General features: G+C 45.6%; 1 protein-coding gene across 6 annotated transcripts in view; it reads left to right on the top strand.

Annotated features, from left to right (window-relative positions):
• The window catches only part of NBEA (neurobeachin), a 449,525-nt gene that overhangs the window by 118,557 nt on the left and 311,101 nt on the right, over nucleotides 1–19,867 (top strand). For 5 of the 6 annotated variants that reach the window (XM_036011183.1, XM_036011184.1, XM_028526290.2 and 2 more), the window contains 2 exons: nucleotides 1,039–1,134; nucleotides 13,092–13,530. In XM_036011183.1, coding sequence (XP_035867076.1) covers nucleotides 1,039–1,134; nucleotides 13,092–13,530 — 535 coding nt within the window. The remainder of the gene's footprint in view (nucleotides 1–1,038; nucleotides 1,135–13,091; nucleotides 13,531–19,867) is intronic. The other variant, XM_028526291.2, reaches the window with a different exon arrangement.

Raw genomic sequence — 19,867 nt, 5'->3', positions numbered from 1 at the left:
AATTAATATATTCTATATAAAGTATTTTATTTTCAATATCAGTATTGTATCAGAGACTCGTAATAAGCGAACATACATTCTAAACTTTATACCAAAGTAGCTTCAGCTAAAATCAAAGACGTACCTTCAACAGCGACCTGTCCCAGCTCAGGTTGCCCTTCCTGTCCACAGAAGACACTCACGGTGGAGGAGTTCCTGCGTTTTCAGATCTGTCTGCTCTGTTTGAAAACGATACACACATTTTCCGGCAGCCCATAGCCTAACATCGTGGGGTGGCTTCCATTAACGGCACCTCAGGCCAGGTGTTGGTGCCAGGGTTGTTTCTCTGTTGGGTTCAGTGCGACCCTGGCAGCCCCGTGGTGGTTTCATGTACCGTGGGCTATCTTGTAGTTGAAATTGTCTTTCTTACATACATGTTTACGGTGTATAAATAAAATGGATGTTCTAAAAAGCAAGTATAAATTAGTGGTCAAATCTCTGCATCTGATTTTTCATAGCACATCATACCTCATTTACCTTTTATCGTTGTCGTGGGAATACGGGCTGTGTTGATACTATAATACTTTGCTGCTGCATGCCACGTTACCTTTAAACTCCTAAGCATGGTATTTCATTGTAGTATACTCTTACTTTTAACTTTGGACTTCAAATTAAACATTATTCTACCATTGCAGTTTATGTCTTTTGACCATTTAATACATGAAGACTTTATTATCTTAATCAACTTTTTCTGTATTTTAATGCATTCATATCAGTCATATGTAGAGAGAGAATGAGCAATATATTAGTGAATAACCAGTTCACTAAAAGCACTTCTGATTTTCTTACGTATTTGTCTCTGTGTCTGTTGCTGAAATAGTTACAAGTGTATTACCTCCTTTCTCTTAATACAAAGCACTTTTGTGCCCCCAGAGACGTGGCCTTTCTTGCTAGCTCTTTGCATGCTGCAGTAACGTAAAACTGTCGTGCGCCGTTGGTGGACCGTGTTGCAGGTTGTTACATGTTGGCTCAAATCTGATTCCGTGATTTTCTCCACAGTTGTGGTCATACCATCTCTCCCTCATCCAAGTTTGAACCATGGATTCCTTGCCAAGTTAATTCCTGAGCAGAGCTTTGCCCACTCATTTTACAAAGGTAATACTGACCTCATCTCCTGACCTGTTCGGGTATTCTTATTTTCTCATGTCGTATACTGAATATCCATAGTGCTGTTGTTTATGAGCAAGTGTACGCCTCAGGTTTCATGGAGATACCCCCCGTTGCATTTGTACCTGGCCAGTGAGCAACATAGAGCTTTCGTGTGCACACCCATTACCCTTCTAAGTGCCGTCCGAGAACGAAAGGTGCCCGACGCCGTGTCTGACAGCCCACCCCGTGGCGGCGTTCCCAGGAGACTGCGGCAGAGGCACGGCCCTGTCCGGCGCTGCCTGAGCCCTGAGATGAAGGCTGCTCCAGACTCCTCGCAGGAAGGAAGCTTAAAGGAGCCCGGACGCCTCAGTTCCTCCAGAACTGGGAGTGGCTCTCTGCGCTCCAGCAAGCCGTGGGGGCGCACGTCCACGAGAAGGGTGTGGGCCGTGCAAAGAAACAGGAAAACGTGATGCAGAAGCGGGAGGAAAACTCAGTCAACAGCAATGGTTTCAGAAAGGACAGAGTTGGCGGAACTACTAGATGTGGACATTCCAACAGCTTTCATAAGTGTGTACAAAGTGTTTTTCAATCTAAAGGAAAAAGTGAACACGGTGAGAAAAATGGAAGAGTTTTTAAAAGAGGAACCACTTGAAGTTTCAGAGATAAAGAATGATGTCTGGGTAAGATTAACACGAAAAGTGTTTCAGCAGAGCAAAACAGCAGGCTGCCCTCTGCATCCCCCGCCTCCCCCGCAGGGCCTCCCGGGCACAGGCCCACATTGTCCCCGGACACCAGTGTGAAGGGCTCTGCCCCCGAGACTAGGCGTGGTCTGCAGGACAGCCGCTCCCAAGGGGAGAGCCTTACCTGGGAGTCCGGTGAAGGCAGAGCTCTCCCCGGCTGGCTGTGAACAGAAAGGCAGAGAGGCTGCGGCCTCTGAGGAGTTTGACCCTGACGGAGAGGGCGAAGAGCTGGGGACAGAGGTGTGACGTCACCTGCAGGAGCAGAGGCTCCGCTCAGCCCAAGTCAGCAGGAAGGGGGACCTCTTTCTTGGACCAGAGGATCGTGAGTGTGCCCGGGGTGACTCCCGACAGGCCGCAGTGCTGTGTACCCCTCCGTTGGCTGCGGGCGCGGCAGCCCCATCGGTAGAACCGGTGGCAGCTGGGTCTTTTTGTTACAGCGCGGGGAATGCACAGGTGTGTTTTATACATACACCACCTTCGAACATCCTGGGGAAGCAAAGGAGACATCTTCTTAGCTTTATTCCTCACAAACATGTGGCTGCGAGTTGTGTAAGAAGGGTCAGAGGAGGTCAGATTCAGTGTCCCCTGGAGTCCGTGTCCTGTGGATGCAGGTGCCGAAGCCTCAGCTGCCGGGACCGGGAGGCGTCCCGCTTAGGCTGCCTGCATTGGAGCCTTAGTCACGACTTTCTTACCGCGGAAGGGCTGCTGCGAGGACAGTGGAGCCGGGCTGCACAGTGGCCTTCGTGGTGCGGTGACGTCCCGAAGTGCTCGCAGGGCGGCGACAAGGAGGCTCCCTGCGCTCTCCCTTGTGTGCGGACCTGGGCCCCGACAACGAGGGTGGCGCGTGGGGGTGCCGCCTCTGATGCTGCTAACCTGCAGTGTCACCCCCCCGTGTGGCACCCCCCCTGTGTGGCACCCCCGTGTCCCACAGGGTCGGCCCCTGGAGGAGTCTGCTCTTCAAAGACTGACAGGAGTGGCTTCTTCGTCAGACACGTAAAATATTTTCAACGAACATAGTGCTTCTAGCAAAGAAGGGTTGCCGTGTGTGTTTTACCGGCAGCAAGTGTCAGAGGACAAAGATCGAAGTCAAAATCTTGGAAGTACTCAGTTTTCATGGCATATTTCATCATTTAATAATAATTATCAGTGAACTATGTCTATATGAATAACCTTGATTTCGTTCACCCTTGAAAAGTTGTCTCGTCATTTTACGTATTTAATGAATGCTTTGTGTTTTATTTTCCTTTAAAAAAGATTCATGCGTAGGAAATTCAGGGAACGGGAACTCTTTCTGTCAGTGAAATGACTTGTACCTGATCATAACTGCAGGACGAGTGACTGGAGCTGGGTGCAGCACACCGACGGTGTGTTCGGAAGGCACAGCGTTTCCAGTGTCGTTGTGGGTGAAAGTTTAAAGTAAGCGTTCTGAGCGCCTGAGTTTTCATTCCGTCAGCGTGTCTCCGCGACGCCGCTTCCTCCATTCTGTGTGACGTTGAAATAAAAGCAGGTCAGCTGCGTGTCATTCCCGAGGGGCATTATTGCAGGGTCAGCTTGGATCAGATTAAGTTAACAAGAAAAATGCTCAGGATCAGATTATAAACTTTAAATATTTATATTCTCAGTGTTTGTTCAAAATGTTTACGTAGTCATTTGGTTTGGGAAATAACTCATTGCTTAAAACTTTTTATTCAGTTCTGAGAAAAGTTACAAGTGTAAAAATTTTTGTGTACATATACTTATAGTGCAACATGGACAGTTTTTGTGATTATTTTTTTTCCAGTGTTTGTTCACATTATATTTATTGAGATACAGTTTTGTGTCTTTAGAGTCAACGAATAAAAACATTTGTGCTTTTATTCTGTGTACTTTAGAACATTTTTGTCCTCACAGACAGTTTGGAAAGCTTTGCCTCCTTCGTACTTCCCTCCCTTCTAGCAGCTCCGTATTGAGCCTTTTGGGGATCCCCGAACTGGCCCTCTGGCCTCCCTCCTTTCTGGTCTTTGACTACGCTCACTCGCAGGCCCCAGCCCTTCTTCGAGCACGGCCCGCCTCTGTGCTGGACTGGTCTCCAGCCGTTTGGTGTTTCAGCTGGTGAGCGATGTTAGCACAACACTGACAGTGTAACTTAAACAGTAATGCAGTGAAATGCAGTTTGGGTTTAACATGTTCACATGATAAGTATTTTCTAGTATGTAGTGTTAACAAATATAATGAAATAATTTTTCTTTCTAAAGGATTTCTATAACTGTGGGACAAGGTTGCAATGTCCAAACTTGCAGTAGCAAGATTATTTTAGTGCTAATTTATTTGGATTACGGTAATTCTTTTCAAAATGGTTTTCTTACCTCTTCTTTTATTGCTTTTTATTGTAGTGGGTTTTGGTTGTTTTTTTTTTTTTTTGGTTTTGCTACATTTTGTTTTAAACTAGGAATGAAATTATGTCCCATTCTGACTTGAATTTTTCTAGTAGCATTTAGAGTAAAATATCACATGGGTCCTGGATAATCCGATGGCTGACCACCTTTCCACCTTTATCTGAGGTTATCCCTCCATCCGCTCATGGTGTTGCAGCCAGGTTGTCTTTCTGCTCTTCCATCACTCCAGGACTTGCCCGCCCCATATATTGCTCCTGTGGTCGGCTCTCTCTTTCCTCTGTGTTTTCATGACTGCTGCTCACACGTCTTTCAGCTGTTAGTGGTCACCTCTTCACAGCATCTTTCCTGACTCAGGGCACCCCTGGCTTCCCCCCAACCACCCTGTTGTCTCTAACGGCACCCTCCTTTTTTCTCGTCTTGTGGTTATGCAGTCTACGTATTTGTCAAATGGTGTATTCGGATGTGTACTTCCAGAAGTGGGCCTTTTCACCTTGCCTGGCACAGGGAAGTAGGCCAACTAAATATTGTTAAGCTAACGAAATGAGTAAGCGAGAGAGACGGACATTTTTTTAAAAAGCTAAGGATTGATGGTAGCCATAAAATGCATGTAAGAAACTTTTATTGATAGCTTGTCCTGGAAACTGTTAAAGCTTTGTGTTAATTATTTCACTTTAGGTTTAACAAGAAGAAAGTTAAGTGTAGATGAACTTACAAGTAAATGCCATATTTTTCATCTAACAATTTATAATCAGGGAAAAGGATTAACAGAGAAAATAAAATAAGAGAATGTGGTACTGTTACAATAATAGACATAGGTCATAGACAGTCTTTAAATAGACTAGAATTTGTGTATGTCATTTTAAGTACAACTTTTCCAATCAAATGGAATGGGAGGTTATTTGAAAAATGGTTTGGGGATTACCACATGGGGCAACCACTTGAAAAAAAATTCATGTCCCTGTTTTCTAGTATGCCAAGTAAATTTCACATGTGTTAAAGTTTATAGATAAAAATGAAACATAATTTAAGAAAAATAAAATTAATATTTATATACAAATATTTTTACCCTGGCCGGCGTAGCTCAGTGGATTGAGTGCAGGCTGCAAACCAAAGTGTCGCAGGTTCAATTCCCAGTCAGGGCACATGCCTGGGTTGCAGGCCATGACCCCCAGCAACCGCACATTGATGTTTCTCTCTCTCTCTTTCTCCCCCCTTCTCTATCTAAGAAAATAAATAAAATCTTTTAAAAAAATATTTTTAAATCGTAACATCATAGGCTGAAGCTGTAAAGTACATGATTAAATGAAGGTTTTACAAGTTGTATGTTGGCCACATTAACAAAATGAAAGGATAAATGAAAATAGGAAGAATTTTACACTTACATGATAAAAGTACATAATAGCCTTAATGAATAAAAAACTTACAGATCAATTAAAATAATACATCACAGTAATGGAAAAATGTAGAAAAATACCAAAAAACTAACAACAGAAATGCAGCATACAGTACAAATGAGATAAATTTATTTAAATCTACCAGTAATCAAGTAAGTTTATATTTAAACAAAAATATAATTTACAATTTGGGCAAAATTTTGAAAAATAAGTATAAATATGTGTACTTTACATAGCATAAAAATATCCATAACCCTTGATCTATTTTATTTTCTGAATTGCATCTTATTGGGGAAAAAAGACCAATAATTTATATACAATTATTTTTACTGCTTAGTTTTTATTGGATATGTAGAAATAAAATTAATATTTATTTATTTAATTTTTAAAAGATTTTGTTTGTTTATATTTAGTGAGGGGAAGGGAGGGAGAAAGACAGGGAGAGAAACATCACTGTGTGGTTGCCTCTCATGTGCTCCCTACTGGAGACCTAGCCCGCAACCCGGGCATGTGCCCTGACTGGGAATCGAACCAGCAACGTTTTGGTTCACAGGCCAGCACTCAGTCCACTGAGTCATGCCAGCCAGAGCTAAAGTTAATATTTATTAAATAAGTTTTTATATTCTTATAAACTAGCATTAATGTTTTTAATGTTACAAATTTGTTATTTTCTCTAGCTTTTGGAATTATTTTTAACAGATCCATTGTAATATATCATGTGGGTGCATTATAATTTACTTTAGCATAGTAAATTACGGAGTATTACTCCGTAGTACTATCATTAATAAAATATAGTAGTTTTATTGGATAGTGATATTGAATATGTTATATATTTCAGTTATTTACTGGTGAAAATCATGGTCAGTTATTCATAACAAATATTTTTTTAAACTTTAACACTTAAATGTCTGCTTTTAATATTACTGAAGGTACCAAGTGTGGGGGAGCGTGGAGGTGGAAGTGGATATAAGGGGGATACATAGTAATGGAGAAAAGTATAATGAAAATAAACTTAAAAAAAGAAAACCTCTTATTTTCCTTCCTTCTTTCCTTCCCGCTTCTCTCTGTCTCTGTCTGTTTTTCATCTTCTAATCTACCTTCCTTTCAGTTTATTTCACCATTCCTTTCGTACGTATTTGCTGATAAGCGAAAGGCGGCCCGTCCCACCCCGGGCACTGGGGGTGCAGGGAGAGTGCAGCGTGCGAGGAGCCTCTGTCCTGGCGCGGCTGGCGCTGTAGCGTGCGAGATGCACTTTCAGAAGCTGCGCACTTAAATCTGTAACCGCTGGTTATGTAGCGCTCTGAGGAATAGGATTACAGAGTGTGTGTCCCAGGAAAGCGCAAGCGGAGCCCTCACATCGCTGAGGGTTGGGGAAGGCCTTGTGGAAGGGGTAGGTAGTGGGGCACCAGAGGGTGATGTCAGTCAGTTTGGGAGGAGTGTGGGGACAGTCGAAGCACGTTCCTGAAAAGGTGAACACAGGTTCTGAGAAATCCCTTGGCCTACTTTGGGAACATATGTGGGTGAACAAAGTCAAGAGAACGAGAAGCATCCATGAGTTTAGATGGGGAAGCAGGCCCACAGGGCCTTGTAACTGTATTAAAGATCTGGTTTTCAAACTAAGTGGAGTATTGTATGAGTGTCTCTTTGCTGCCATATCTAGTTACCCAGACATGCTGGCCTAAAGGTTTAGTGTCTTCCAGTTCTGTAGGTCATAGCTCTAACGTGGGTTTTGCTGCTGGTACGAGCAGAAAGGTTCGAGAGGTGACAAAGTGCTGGGGATGGTTTGAGGACAAGATGTGTCTCCCGTGTGAGGCTTCTCCAACACTGGAGCGGAGGCGGTGGTTTTACATGCTGTATAGAAACCAGCACAGAGAGTGAGGCAAGGTGAAGAAAGGAAGGAATAGGTTCTAAATGAAAGAACAAGATAAAACCTCCGGGAGTCAAGTCTTTAATGAAACGGAGAGAAGTAACATACCTGGTAAAGGTGCTCACTGAACGGGGGAGAAGAGTGGGTGGACACAGTGGGAAATTCAGCAGGGAAAAGGAGCTGTAAGGAAGGAGGACCGCAGAGGGACGGCAGAGCTGGAACTGCGGTGATCGAACCGAAAAGCACGCTGCAGAGGCCCAGCGGCACGGCCCACAAAGCCGACGGGGGGCGAGTCACCTGGGAGACGAGGCGGTGGAACTGACCCGATACAACAGCCTCAGGAAAGTGAATTTTAAAATAAAGTGGAAACAGCTTTTGGGGGGAGAACATTGAGCAGCATAACATTTCTATTACAGGCCTCCCAGAAGGAAAGAGAAAGAGAAAGAAAGGGGTAGAAAGGATTGAAGAAATAACAGCTGAGAACTTTACTGACCTCCGGGAGGAAGTAGTAATCTGGGTGTGTTCCTCCTGAGGTGTCTCGGGGAAAGTCAGTCTTCGGAAAGCTGAATCCAGCAAGGACGACACAGGTGATAGCAGACAGGTTTCTTGGTCTCGCGGCGTACAAGAGCCACATTTTTCAGGGGCAAAACCACAACCGATCTGTCCATGCAAAATGGAAAACCCGTAAGCTGTGGAGCCCAAACTGGAACTTGCACATGATATTTCCATTCCGTCACATTCCCTTCAGAAAGGAAGAAGTACCCAAGTAGCTTAGGGGTTAGACTTACAGGGGAGGTAAGGGTGAGAAGCCGTTTTTGCAGGATGGGGTGCACTGGTATGGTGGTGTGGAGGGGTTAAAGCCAGGGAGAGGAGGCGAATTAAAGATGAGCAGAGAGAGTGCCTGGGAGTGGTTGAGCTCCGTCTTTTCCTACAGGGTGTCGTTAGGGTGACAATAATGGTGATGATAGTGACAGTGAGCTCCGTGGCAGCAACAGCTCCAAAAACTAGAGCAGCACGACTTCGTGCCACTTGTACTCTTCTCGAATCGTGTAATCTCATTGTCACTCCAACTCTGTAGTATACATGCTGTTGCTTCGCTCATTTGACAGACTGCAGAGTGAGGCTGAGAACAGCAGCTCAGTGGTTCATCCCACATCACAAAGCATGGATGAGCCTCGATCGAGAGAGAAACAGCCTCAGTTTTAACACAGACTCGTCATCACACATAGGAAGCAATCTGCGGCTTATTTAATTGATACCAACTGTGTTAAACCATATTTGCTTGTTTCTGTTTCTCTGCAGCTCAAAAACTGTACACATATGTGTTGGCATTTCCTTTTAGTGTTTTTGTTGCCTCCATTACGTTGCAGAGATGCATGATGTATTTTTCTTTTCTTTGAGAGGAGAAAAAGTACAAACAAGATAAGGCAAGAGAAAAGCAAAACGTGTACTTACAAATATTTTATAATTTCTATTAGATATTTTACCAGAAATGTGCAGAATGGAACTAGACTAAAATTTGGAGCTTAGCCATCTCTTAGCGGTAGGCCTCCAAAAACCACTCCTCCAGGAAAAGCCACAAGAACACAGGCAGAAATGGTCCAAGCCCCTTTTTCCATTCTGCAGGAAGTAATCAAAAGCTCGCGATGACCCACAGATTGTCAAGTCAAGACAACTTGAGAGCCTCTGTGAGACTCTGAAGCTTTGTGGTGACTTGCTGTGCCCTCTTGCCATCCCTCTCTCCCAGCTCTGCGGTGACCTGAGGAACCAGGCAGACAGCCTTGGCTGCTGTGAGAACTGCGGTCTGGCAGCCGCTGCGAGAAGGCCAGCAAGGTGTGGAGGGCACAGAAAGACCTGTTTTCGGGCACTGTCCCTGTTTGGCCTGGCTGGCCACTCGCCCTGGGAGAGCCCCACTCACGAGGTGTGCTCGTGTCAGATCTGGTCAGTGCTTGCTTGGCGCGTAAAGCCCTGTTTCTAAGGTGTTTGTCAGGGTAAGTAACAGCAGTTTTGTTTAACATCGCAACTACCTCAGGTTTCAACACCAGCAGTGGCAACTGTAGCCTCACCAAAAAAGTTAAAAGGAAGGTCTGGGAATCAAATGTCCATATTCCTGGGGCATTGCTCAGGTCCTGGAAGGACCCGAGGAAGGAAGGCCCCAGGCATTTCCCTCTGGCTTATTTTCAGGCTCCGTGCAAGCAGAGAGTAAGTTGTAAGTGTCAGAAATATGCCTGACACACGTGTACACACACAGAGCCTCTGGCGGGGAGTAGAAGCCCCACTGGCTTCAGACGCTGAAGGCCTCTCTGTCCAGGTGTTCGCTGATGACCGGGTGGGTGGATGGAGCGGGGGCTCGGTGCTGCAGGTGGCGGGCATGTAGGGTCACAGAGTCCGCTAGGCGAGTCGGTAAACAGACCGAGCAGTGAGGAACCCCGCTGGAGGGGTCTGCTTTCCAGGATTGGCGAATCCGATGTTTTAAATGTCTAATTTTCAACAGAAAATCATGAAACACACAAACAGGAGCGTGGCTGACACGACACAAAAAAGAGCAGTGCGTAGGAAGTGCCTCTGCGGTTGGCCACACTCAGCCGCCGTCGCCTTAAACCAGCCACCGCGTGCGCGCTTGGGTAACGGAGGGAAACCTCTTCTGCTGGTAACCTTTCACCAAAGGAGAGTGTCAGTAAGGAAACGTTGTATTCTGGAAGAGAACCCAGGAGAAACTCGGGTGACATTTAATAATGCTCATTATTGGCTTAATAATAAGCCAAAATGTAAAATTCCCTCGGAGGGGCCCCGCAGAAGCGCTGAGGTGGCAGGAAGAGGAGTGGGCACCCTTTGTGAAAGGTCCGCAGGGACCGACGGGCTCGGAGACAGAGCAAAGGAAGAAGCGTGAGGACAGCCTCGGGGACCGGGGACCAGTGGGATGCTATCCAGTGAGCCAGCACACGAGCGCAGCGCGGGGTTCCAGAAGAGGGGGGAGAAAGAGGAAGGGCAGGAAGGACGCCACGCCGGGAGGAACAGAGGCCTGAGAACCTCCCGAGTCTGATGGAGTCGTCCCTGGGAGTCCGAGGGGCTCCGCGCTCCGCCTGCGGGATGAACTCCAGCCGGTCCGCAGGCCGTGCGCACGGCCTCCGCAGCTGAGGCGCCTCCTCGGCTCTTCCGAGCTGTGGTTCTGTCTGTGACGGGCCTGCAGGCGGTCACACCGAAGTCCCGAGCTGCACGCTCTCTCATACGTCAGGGTGGCAACCAGACTGAGCCACGTGCAAGTAGCTGCAGACAGTTACTCAGTGCGTTGCCTTCTTGTGTCGCGTGAAATGAACTTCAGTGATGACTGAAAGTTTTTTGTCTACTTTTTTCTCTTTGAAATTCAGGTTAATTTTTATGTAAGTTGGCATTTTTGGATTTAACATAAATAAAATATACATGGTTATATACAGATTTTAATGTTTTATTTTAAGTCACTTTATTGTGATGTAGTCTCCTTAGTTATTACTATTCGAAGAGGAAATAATATAATTTTGGTGCCATACTAACAAGGTGCTGACTGTTCTTTTCATGTCATTCCTTATTTATATAGTTTGGGAAATAGCAATATGAATAATTTAATAGGTAAGATATTGAAACACTTCATAAACCACTGGGAAACAAGATTGTGGGAGGGAGGGATATGACAAATGAGGTCACCACATAGAAATCCTGTCATTCACCCCCATCATTTTCACAAAATTCATTAGATGAACTCAGTCAGGCTCAGTGAAGCACTGGGAAAGAGAGGCACCTGGCGTCCAGTGACCCGTGTCCGACCAGGTGGACCACTCAGGTGGGCCTGCCCTGCCCCGGGCTGGACAGGGCCACAGGGCCGGTGCCTGCAGAGGTGGGTGAGTGCCAGTGGGAGGCTGCAGGTCTGCGGTCCTCGATACACGATAACCACGCACGCGCAAACGTTTATACTTCTCTGCTGGTCTTGCTTACCTTCCTATTGGAGTTACTCGGGCTAAATACTCCCAGCACTTTCCCGTCGCTCAAAACCCTGTGTGTGTTGTGAAGTGATATTTACGCTATCAACTAGCAGCACGTTCTGTAAAAGCACGTCAGTGCGTAATGGGGACTTAAGCTTTTCAACTGCTGGTCCATTTTTTATTTGCAATTACTGTAACAAAATCTTCCATTGGTGTTTATTTTTATTTCTATGTGATGTGATGACAAGGTGTGCCTTACAAAACTTAAGTATTTGAATAGAATTTTATTCTAGCAGGTTTACTGCTTTGTTTTTGAAATATTTTCTCAGTCACAGTAAAAATAAAACTGAGGGTTTTATTACTATATAAACATTTTGATGATTCATTTGAAAGTTTTATAACGTTTAATTTTAGCAAGCTTTTAATTGTGTTTTATAATTGAGAGCTAGCATTAATATTGGAGTTTCAAGTATCTAGTTAATGAGTTATAGATTTTAATTGTCCATTGATAGTCAATTGAACAAAATAGCAAAAAGTTATATTTGGTGGAAAAATCTCATTATGTGGTACCTTGTGGAAACTAAAGCTTTTATTTCTTTCCATATTTTGTTTGCTAGCAAAATGCTTATGTTTCATACTAAGTAAACTTGAAAAGTTTACATTATTGGAGTATCTCGGGATGTACCAATTTACCATTTGTACTAGGGTAAAGCCAAACTCAAGGCCAAATCTATAAATTAGCTAAGTTCAGACTAAGTGGTAGACTTGATTATGTTTCTTTTTAAAAAATCCTTATCTGAGAACATGCTAATTGATTTCAGAGAGAGGAGAAGGGGGGAGGAAAGAGAGAGAGAAATATCGATGTGAGAGAGAAACACTGATCGGTAGCCTCCTGTATGTGCCCCGACTGGGGATGGGACCCACAACTTTCAGCTACAGGACAGCTCTCCAACCAACTGAGCCACACCGGCCAGGGCATTATATGCCTTTTGATAATTAACCTCTAAGAAAAATTAGCCCATGCTAGTAACCGTGATATTGATTTTTTCCTTGATGTTGGAGTTTTTTTCTTCTGCATTTGCATTCTTGGTCCTGTTGTCTCAGAAATATTACCAGCTCTTTAGTTTTTTGTGTGTTTTTCCTCAAAAAAAACACACAAAAACACGCAGCCTGTGGATGCACACATATATGAAATAAATTCAGTAGTCTCTCTGGGAGTGGAAATAACTAACTTCCTTAGACATCTTGTGTTCTCATTTTGTGTCCCTAAGGTTATTTTGAAATCTCCAAAGTTGAGTTAGCACCTGGGTTTAAATGACCCCAAAATGTGTGGGTGTGTTTATCTTGGTCTGCAGGTAGAAACACCCCAGAGACTCCGCAGGCTCCCTGGGTTTCGGTGTTGAAAGGCCAGGGGGGGATTTACAAGCGAGCAGGGTCTGTGGGTGGTTGCTGCACGAGACGACGGGGTACGGGCGTGTATTTCTGACCCGGCTGCGTTGTCCTGCACACCCGGTAGCAGATGTTTTGTTTATCACGGGTTTTGTTTCCTCTGATCTGGGAGACTCTGTTCTTAGTGATACTGGGTTCCCCCCTCTTAGGCTTTTTATCGGAACCGTTTTCTTTTCTTACAGAAACCCCTGCTGCGTTTCCAGACGCTGTAAAGGAGAAAGAAGCGCCGGCCCCCAGTGAAGATGTGCAGCTGGGAAGTTCCACTCCTCACACGGATTCAGGAATCGGAGAGGAGCAAGTGGCTAGCATCCTGAACGGGGCGGAACTGGAGCCGGGCCCGGGCCCCGATGCCATGAGTGAGCTGCTGTCCACCCTGTCGTCCGAAGTGAAGAAGTCACAAGAGAGCCTGGCCGAGCCCCCCGGTGAGCTGCTGAAGCCCGCGCCGTCCATATCCAGCATCAGCCAAACCAAGGGCATCAACGTCAAGGAGATCCTGAAGAGCCTCGTGGCCACGCCCGTGGACGTGGCGGAGTGCGGCCCGGACCCCGTCCCGTACCCGGACCCAGCCCTGAAGAGGGAGGCGCAGGCCATTCTTCCCATGCAGTTCCATTCCTTCGACAGGTGGGTGCACGGCTCGCTCTCCGTGGTGCTCTGTGCGTGGGCGGGGGCGGGGTGCTTGAATCTGCGCATTAAAAATGTCCAGGAGTCTCGGAAACGCTGTATTTATTGATGTAGATTCTTGCTGCAAAGGATATCTCAGTGAGGCCCACCTGGTTCATCTCACAGCGTGGCGTTCGACGAGTAGATCTCAAAAAGGGGTTTCTGTAGGATATGGAGCCTATCAGATTGCATTGGAAACAGAGCAACTCAGATTCCAGTGATAATCGATTTCCAGGTGACTGCCCCCGCCTCTGGGGGACATCGTTGTATCTTTTCAGACTGAATTGTTTCGTGGGTGTAGATGGGGGTGGGTAGGCCAGGTTTCTCCAGGGTCTGGTCTGGCTCTGCAGTGCCGTCAGAACGTGATCGGAAACTGGAACTGTTGGATATGAAATAGCCTGCTGTGCTTTGAGTTCTAAATGCTGGCACATGGAAAATGTTGTTTAAATGTGTGATCATCTTCCTTATGGAATTTACATTTTCTTTGTAAAAGCCACATTTTGAGGCATGAATTGGAAAGTAGATATTGCTGACTTGCATTTCAGGGTTCTAAGCAATTTATAACACGGCCCCATCTATCCCTCTACCCTCAGATGTTGATCATACAAAAAACTTTCAGTTGAGAGTTAAGGATTTTTTTTCTATTCCAATGTAGCTGCCAAAAAAAAAAAAAAAAGGATAGTTCACAGAAGAATATAATACTTTGGAATCAAAGAACTTGTGTATATATCTTACTATCTTGAAAGCATGTTAGAGTTAGAAAAAGAGCTTAGGGTAGGCTTTCTAGCAATAGTGTCCGATACTGGGATTGGTGTATTCTGAATTATGCTTGTGTACTGCGTCTGTCTGAACCTTACGTGTGTTCAAAACACTTTTTCCTCCAAAAAATGTGTATTTTTTGTGTGAAGTGTGATGGCAAGTATTGTTTTTTTAAGATCGAGAAGATCAAGGTAGGAAATCAAATGTTTTTTAAATTGTAATGTCAGAATATAATGTCTTTTTCGTATTGGTTTCTCTAAACTGGTTAGACTGCTTTGTCTAAGTTAGAGACAGTAATGTTTTGTGGTTGGGGCAGAAGTGTGACAGTAAAGCCATTGTTAGTTAGGATGAACTATCTTTTTATATATGAATATAATTTAAACTTTCCCTACACGTATTTTATCTAGTGTCCTACAGATATTTCTTGAAATCTTACTGTGAAAATATAAACAGTATTAGTCATTGTGTAGCATAAAATAAGTATTTTGTCCTTAATAAACTTAAAAGTAATAAAAGGAGATAGAAATGTTTGCATATAATTATCATATAAAATATGTCAAATGTCAAGAAAATTTTAAAACTAAAAGAAAGTCTGTAAATGTAGAAAGATATTTCTTTTTAAAATAGTTTGTTTGTTCATGTATAGTCTTGGGTGTTTATGCCGTTTCCTGTTGCTGTCCTTGGTCTCACCCGTTGGGTTTATGGACCCAGGGTGTCTGGGTAGGTGTGTGTCTGGGTGTGTACAAACACGATGTAAGTATTTCTAACTACAGAGTTCTATAAATGACCATTATAATAATTTAACTTAGGGTAATGAAAGTTTTGTTTCACTTTTCAGTTACATATTTAAATTTTTAATAAAAAATAGAAAATTATAATCTGCGTAAGAGAACCTAGTGAAACAAAGATTAAGTAAAATATTTTTGTTTTAATTTGGATTATTGTAAGAACATTGTTTTTTAATAAACTGTAACAAAGCAGTCACATCAGTACCAATATTCTTAGTACTGAAAACTTATCACACTTTTGAGGATATCACTTCAAGAAAACAGAACTTTTTTCATTTGTTCTTGGTGGCTTGTGTGCAGAATGCCGCGGGTGCACAGCCATCACCCCAAACCGCGCGAGTGGAGGGGGAGTGGAGGCGCACAAAGCACAGCCCAGTTCTCTCCAGGGAGGGTCCCCAGTGGGGCTGACGCCTGGGCCGCGCGGTGCCGTCCATGTAAATGACGCAGCGATGTTGATGAGAGCAGGGATTGGGGTCTCCGGGGGCGCTGGTGCCGGATTGAACAGAAGCGCCTCGCGCCGCACGCAGCTCAAGTCTGTCATCGTCACCGCTCAAAGCCGTAATGGGAGGTGGCAGTCTGAAATGAGTTGCCACGGCAAAGAGTATTATTTTTGAAATGCTTTCACACAAATCACTGGGCCCTGCATACAACTTAGTTTCATGCTTTAATGTCATCAGGAGGCACAAATTGGTGTGTCTAATTGTTTGCCACCTGCCAGCAAAATGAGCTGCCAGCCAGCCAGACGGGTCTGATTGTCTGTCAGCCACTCAATACATTGGGACTGACAACATCAAAAATTCAACTTCCAGCTCCGGAGCTTGGGGAAGGCTTGGAGGCCTGTCCTGCAAGTGCTCCCCAGTGGCTGCGCTTTCCATTGTGTTTCCAAAGCTTTCTGCTGCCGGCCTTATCCGTCCACGATATGATAACTCCATCGTGAGGTATACAAACACCTTCCTAAGCGTTCCAGTCCGAAACCCCGTTGAGAGGTGCCTTTAACAGCCGGTTGGCGTTTCTGAAAATAGGGTCCAAGAGGACAGGCTTCTGAAGCAGAGTCCGGGACACCACCGGTTTCGGACTCAGACTTCTGTAGGTCGTCCTGAAACAGCGATGCCCCACTGGCCACCTGCAGTCAAGGTGTGGCCAGAAACTCCGGTCACTCCCTTCTTTGCAGCTGAGTCAGACTTCATAATAACGCCGTCCAGTCCCCATGGAAATCGCCGAGGGTCTCACTTTTGTGAGCTGGTAGTTCATTTATTCTTTCGCCAGCATGTGTTCTTTGGACTTAGCGTAGGTGGTTAGTTGGGATATAGCTTCTACGGCAACTGATGGGTTTTGCTGTGTTAACTCGCATTTCACACGGGGTGCCTCTCAGCTCTAGGGATGGAGCCTTGATGAATTTCAGTGTTTTCAAGTTTATTTTTTACTTTTTGAAGTTCATTTGTATTTGTTTTACTGCAACAATACACTTTAGAAACATTGAGACCTAGCTGAGGTAACCCCTTTTTCTCCGAGCGTCACATCTCCCACCAGAGTGCATTCTGAAGTGTGTAGACATCCTCCTGTACGCATGGGGGAGGAGCCGGTGCCTTTTCTTTCCTCCCCTCCCGCCGCCGTCTGCGCTGAGTCGGCGTGCCTGCGATGCCGCCCAGCGGCCCTCCGGGTGCCTGCTTACGATCTGTGACGCACCGAACATGCTGACGTCCCTCCACCCCCGCGCCAGCACTGTCTCCAGTGAGACCGCTGTGCTGCGGTGCGCGAGGGGCTGCAGTTAGCAACTGGCGCGGCTCTCCCGTGCTCTGTGCCGCCGAGAGCAGAGAGAAGTGCCCCTCACGGCCTCGGGGCCAGCAGCGGTACTTAATGACCCCACCACGGGTCGCACCCCCGGAGTTGCCACTGTCCCCCGGTACTCTGTCCTGGTAGATTTCTATACCGGTCTATGGTTTGCACAGTACTCCAGCTGAGCTGTGTGTGCTCTGTGAATTAGTAACCTTGCAACTTCTAGGTTGTGGTATTGTGTTTCCCCTAAACCACCAAGTAAGCTTTACCCTATCTTGGAGACTACAATTTTAATCCTATAGGTTTATGTATTTTTAGTCTTCGAGAATTCGGTACATGTCTGTGATTTAGCTCGGTCCTAGTTCACCTGGGAGTCTTGAGATTTCCCTTCAGTTTGGACAGATACTTAAAAAAAAAAAAAGGCAGGGAGCAATGTGCTTCTCCATGCATTTTAACTGTTGTTATATTCAGAAAATTTTTGTAAGTCTCAGATTTCACAAATAGCTTACCCTTGTGTGCTTCTCTGGCTAACAGACACCTTGTCTTACATGAGTATACTTCATCTTTCAGGGTTTTGCCGGTCTACCCACACAATATATGAATTTCTGGCTTGATATGTGCAGGCAGAGTCGTCTGCATTTTTCTCCTCAAGCTTTAATATTCTTGCTTCCAAATGTTTCATTCTCTGAGAAAGAAAATTTCTAAAATGAAAAAATATTTTGTAAATATTATAGGACTAAAAACTCAATACAGATAGCCTTCATATTATTAAACCCAAAGTACAAGCTGAGGCTAGGTCTTTCTGTTTTTTTATCATTAACATTTTTAACATTAGTGATGAGGGTGACAAGTTAGGCAGGGGTGTCACACTCATTTTCACCGGGCAACACATCAGCCTCGAGGTTGCCTTCGAAGAGCCGAATGTAACTTTAGGACTGTATAAATGTAACTACCCCTTAACAGTTAAGCGAGATCTCAGTGCAATCGCCGGGTAGAAATAAGGTGCCGGGCCGGATAAAACACAGTGGAGCCGGCCTTGTGTGTGCTGCCTGTAGGGTATATAGATTTCATGGAATTCTCACATTGATTTCTTTAAACTTAGAATTAAACAAAATTATTTAAAAAATTAGTTACTACTGAGTATTTTAATTTCTGTACTTTTAGTTTTTTATTTTTTTAAAAAATGTGTTCATTATAGTGTTTAAAGGATGACTAGGTAAATGTGAGCCAGATTTACAAACAGCCTGTCACCCTTCACGTTTCCAGTGTCTGTGATGCCTGACCACCGCAGTGCCAGCTGCTACAACGCTCCCGGTGTCCTGCGTGTGCTTCCTTAGGGCCTGTTGCCAGGTGACGCAATTTCGGTAACAGCCTAAGTTTTCCAATTTTGTTGCCGTTGCCTCTCTTGGCATTTATACTGGCAGTCAGTGAGCTGAAAAATTATCTCTCTTTAAAGGGCAGATTAATAAAATGCTCAACTCTTTCTTAGATATCCTTTTTTCTGTGGGTATTCTAAATATAAACTAAGGACTCATAACACAGGAAAACATCAGAGCGGTTCCTTGGGATTTCTCTTGGGTTGTAATGTCAGTAAGTTGTCGTGTCAGCCTAAAATCAGCCCCAGATTGGTTCTCTCGATAGTTTCAGTTTTTTTCTTCAGGATAAACACCTATAAGCCATGTTAGGGAAGAGTGGTAATCTGGAAGTTAGGAGAACTGACTGTTAGTCGTGGGTCTCTTTGTAGTTTCCTGTGGAAGCTATAGCTGTTGTCTCTGTCTGTTCAGGACTCACTCAGCCTCCCAACAGTGAGAACAACGCATCATTTCCTCAAAGTCCCGTGGCGTTACGGAATTCTGGGATAAAGGAGATGGCCACATAATTAGCCTCCGGGAAGGAGCAGGTGGCTATTTTTGAACTTGGTTGGAAGGCCCGAGTGCCCGAACGGAGAGGACACTCTCTGTTCCCCCGGTCCTCCGCCTCCAGGCGCTCCCGTCCCCACAGGTGCTGCCCACATCCGTGCCGGGGACACTTTCCCACGCACGGCTCTGAAGTGGCCCTGTGACCGCCCCGGAGAGGACGAGCTCCCTCGTGGGGACGGAGGTCCTCGCCTCTCAGCATCCGAAGGATCTGTGCCTTCATCTCTTTGCTTCGCTGGGTTTTTACTGTTGAACCTTCCCCTCTTGGCTAATTCCTGTTGCCCCTCTTAGACTCCGCCCCTCTTCCCGATTCGGCACACCCTTTGCGCTCCTAAAAGGTCTGGTGCGTAACCCTGACCCAGAGCAGTTACTGAACCGCGTGGGTCGGTTGATCTGCCTGCGGCGCTCCATCAGGCGTCTCTAAGGCGCGGGTCAGGTCTTCCTTGCCTGCGGGCCCCCGGGCGTGTCGGCGTGGTCGTATCCCTCAAGAGCCGGTTCTCGGTGAGTGTTACGGAAGGGGTTGGGGGGAGAGAAGAAGGGGCGTTTCACCTGGTGCCCTGAGTGCTTCTGGAACACGCGTGCTTTCGTGAGTCACTTGCAAAGCCCTTTCTTATCTTCAGTACCTCGCTTTATACCTGAACAAATCTTGAGGTGTGCACATACAGTGGTTTCCTTTTTACAGAATTCACACAGCCAGTTAATGGAGACCCTCCAAGATTCTGTCCTTAGGCCACTCCTGCTCTCTCGACTTGCACTGCTTCTTGGGTGATGCCATCTACTTTCCCAGCAGGAAACGGTAGAAAGACTGAGGACTCCAAAATTTGTGTCTCAGCCCAGACCTCTGACCTAACCGGACACTGACTTACTGCCCACTTGTTTCATCAGCACCACTAGGTGGGTGGTCAGCAAGGTCACAGTTGTTAAAACCCTGCTCCAGCCACGAAGGCAGCCCCGCTCTTTTCTGTTGCGGAATGCAGACCTTGCCACGCCGTCTCCGGCCTTCCTCTCACACCCAGGTCCTGGCTCCTGCGAGTGCCGTCTGCTCTCCCTCCGTACGGC

Source organism: Phyllostomus discolor, chromosome 11 (assembly GCF_004126475.2).
Source record: "Phyllostomus discolor isolate MPI-MPIP mPhyDis1 chromosome 11, mPhyDis1.pri.v3, whole genome shotgun sequence".
Classification (NCBI taxonomy): Eukaryota; Metazoa; Chordata; class Mammalia; order Chiroptera; family Phyllostomidae; genus Phyllostomus; species Phyllostomus discolor.
This window is presented reverse-complemented; position numbering and strand designations above follow the sequence as displayed.